The following is a 2,880-nucleotide window of genomic DNA, read 5'->3' as shown; positions in this document are numbered from 1 at the left end:
TCTTACTTCCATAATGTTGACGTTTCATATTTCATGTTGACTTTTCAGAGTCATGTCGACATTTTTGTAAATTATCTCTCTCTCTCTCTCTCTGACATTTCATATTCCATGTTTGCTTCTCAATTCCATGTCGACATTCTCTCTCTCTCTCTCTCTCTCTCTCTCTCTCTCTCTCTCTCTCTCTCTCTCTCTCTCTCTCTCTCTCTCTCTCCAAAGAGTTTTATGTATACCTTTAAAAACACTTCGCTTTCTAGATGAAAACAAATCTGTTCTCAACAAATCCTTCACTTCTTTCTCTTCATCTCTATTATATTCAGATCCACATAAGCTACGCAAATTTTTTTTTTTTATGTTATTTCATTTCTTGAAGAGTTTCTTCCCTAAGGCCGGGAGCACACTAGCGACTCTGTGGCGCCACAAAGCCACAGCATCGTGTGGCGGGGATGTGGTCTCCCATAGGTTTCCATTGTTTTCAAAGCCACGCCACGCCTGTGGCGGGGATGAGTGACAGAGAGCCACAGTCGCTTGCCACAGTCGCTAGTTTGCGCGGCAAAACTTGAAAACAATGGAAACCTATGCCAGACCACATCCCCGCCACACAATGCTGTGGCTTTGTGGCGCCACAGAGTCGCTAGTGTGCTCTCGGCCTAAATATGTTTATGTGGATATTACCTCCCTAAGTATCACATAGGTTTGTATTACCTTCTGATGTAATGCACAGGTATGTATATCCTTCATAAGTACTGCTTAGGTATGTGTGACGAGCAAAGAGTAGGTTGTGACTCAGTTGCTTTCATCTCGCCTTTGAGTCACAAATATTGTGCATTAGCCTTGCAAGTACTGTTTAGGGGTGTATTACCTCTGTTAATACTGTGTATGTGTGTAATTCCTCCCTAAGAACTGTGTAGGAGTGTATTACCTCTGTTAACACTGTGTATGTGTAATTCCTCCCTAAGAACTGTGTAGGTGTGTGTAAATACGGTGTAGGTGTGTAATTCCTCCTTCAGAACTGTGTAGGTGTGTATTACCTCTGTAAATACTGTGTAGGTGTGTATTACCTCCCTCAGAACTGTGTAGGTGTGTATTACCTCCCTAAATACTGTGTAGGTGTGTATTATCTCCCTCAGAACTGTGTAGGTGTGTATTACCTCCCTAAATACTGTGTAGGTGTGTATTACCTCCCTCAGAACTGTGTAGGTGTTTATTACCTCCCTCAGAAGTGTGTAGGTGTGTATTACCTCCCTAAGTACTGTGTAGGTGTGTATTACCTCCCTCAGAAGTGTGTAGGTGTGTATTAACTCCCTAAGTATTGTGTAAGTGTGTATTACCTCCCTAAGTACTCTGTAGGTGTGTATTTCCTCCCTAAGTATTGTGTAAGTGTGTATTACCTCCCTAAGTACTCTGTAGGTGTGTATTACCTCCCTAAATACTGTGTAGGTGTGTATTATCTCCCTCAGAACTGTGTAGATGTGTATTGCCTCCCTAAATACTGTGTAGATGTGTATTACCTCCCTCAGAACTGTGTAGGTGTGTATTACCTCCCTCAGAAGTGTGTAGGTGTGTATTACCTCCCTAAGTACTGTGTAGGTGTGTATTACCTCCCTGAGTACTGTGTAGGTGTGTATTACCTCCCTAAGTATTGTGTAAGTGTGTATTACCTCCCTAAGTACTCTGTAGGTGTGTATTACCTCCCTAAGTATTGTGTAAGTGTGTATTACCTCCCTAAGTACTCTGTAGGTGTGTATTACCTCCCTAAATACTATGTAGGTGTGTATTTCCTCCCTAAATACTGTGTAGGTGTGTATTACCTCCCTAAATACAGTGTAGGTGTGTACTGTCAAATGCATGGCAAGCACTCTTTTCCGTATGCATCCTTTATCAGATGCAGCCTCCATTCTGCGATCCCTGTCTCACGCTTCTATCATCCCACGTTTCTCCTACTGTTACATGTGATCCGATTATGCAGATGAGAGAGAGAGAGAGAGAGAGAGAGAGAGAGAGAGAGAGAGAGAGAGAGAGAGGAAGCAGCACCAGTCGTGACGGCAACAGATTTTAATTTACATACGAGATGTTTAACACGAACTTCCACCACCACCCCTCTATCCCTCCTCCTCTCCCTCCTCTCCCCTCCTCTCACCCACTTGACTTTTGCTCGAAATAAATTCTGGCGAAGATGGATCGAGTTAGGAGCGTAATCTCTCTCTCTCTCTCTCTCTCTCTCTCTCTCTCTCTCTCTCTCTCTCTCTCTCTCTCTCTCTCTCGATTACTATTCACGGAAATTTAATTCCTTTTTTCGATTTTTAAGTGTCATGTTTGAACCCAGGCAGAAGTATAAAGTTGCTCGCAACAGCAAAGCAAGGAAGGTCTTTCACGAGCGTCAATAGATTACTGTTGTGATGGATGAATGTCCAGTTTGATGTTCTGCTTTCAGAAATATTATAAATATTCTAAAACGTGAATTTATTGACAGACCCTGTAGAATATTATAAATGTTCTAAAACGTGAATTTATTGATAGACCCTGTAGAATATTATAAATATTCTAAAACGTGAATTTATTGATAGACCCTGTAGAATATTATAAATATTCTAAAACGTGAATTATTTGATAGACCCTGTAGAATATTTGTAAATATTCTAAAACATGAATTTATTGATAGACCCTGTAGAATATCATGAATATTCTAAAACGTGAATTTATTGACAGACCCTGTAGAATATCATGAATATTCTAAACCGTGAATTTATTGACAGACCCTGTAGAATATCATAGATATTCTAAAACGTGAATTTATTGACAGACCCTGTAGAATATCATAGATATTCTTAAACGTGAATTTATTGACAGACTCTGTAGAATATTATAAATATTCTAAAACGT

The 2,880-nt window shown here is 40.3% G+C and overlaps 1 protein-coding gene across 1 annotated transcript; it reads right to left on the bottom strand.

Annotated features, from left to right (window-relative positions):
• Positions 1 to 893: 893 nt before the first annotated feature.
• Positions 894 to 1,895, bottom strand: LOC137622043 (uncharacterized). Its single transcript, XM_068352525.1, has one exon. The coding sequence runs from the start codon at positions 1,893 to 1,895 to the stop codon at positions 894 to 896; it is 1,002 nt and encodes a 333-aa protein (XP_068208626.1).
• Between the last annotated feature and the right edge of the window lie 985 nt (positions 1,896 to 2,880).

Source organism: Palaemon carinicauda, chromosome 2 (assembly GCF_036898095.1).
Source record: "Palaemon carinicauda isolate YSFRI2023 chromosome 2, ASM3689809v2, whole genome shotgun sequence".
In the NCBI taxonomy this organism is placed as follows: Eukaryota; Metazoa; Arthropoda; class Malacostraca; order Decapoda; family Palaemonidae; genus Palaemon; species Palaemon carinicauda.
The sequence above is the reverse complement of the archived record's forward strand: the minus strand, read 5'-3'. Positions and strand labels throughout refer to the sequence as shown.

Bases quoted from the DNA above. Each gene is read 5' to 3' on its own strand.
- LOC137622043 (XM_068352525.1), bottom strand. From the start codon at position 1,895: ATGGAGGCTGCATCTGATAAAGGATGCATACGGAAAAGAGTGCTTGCC.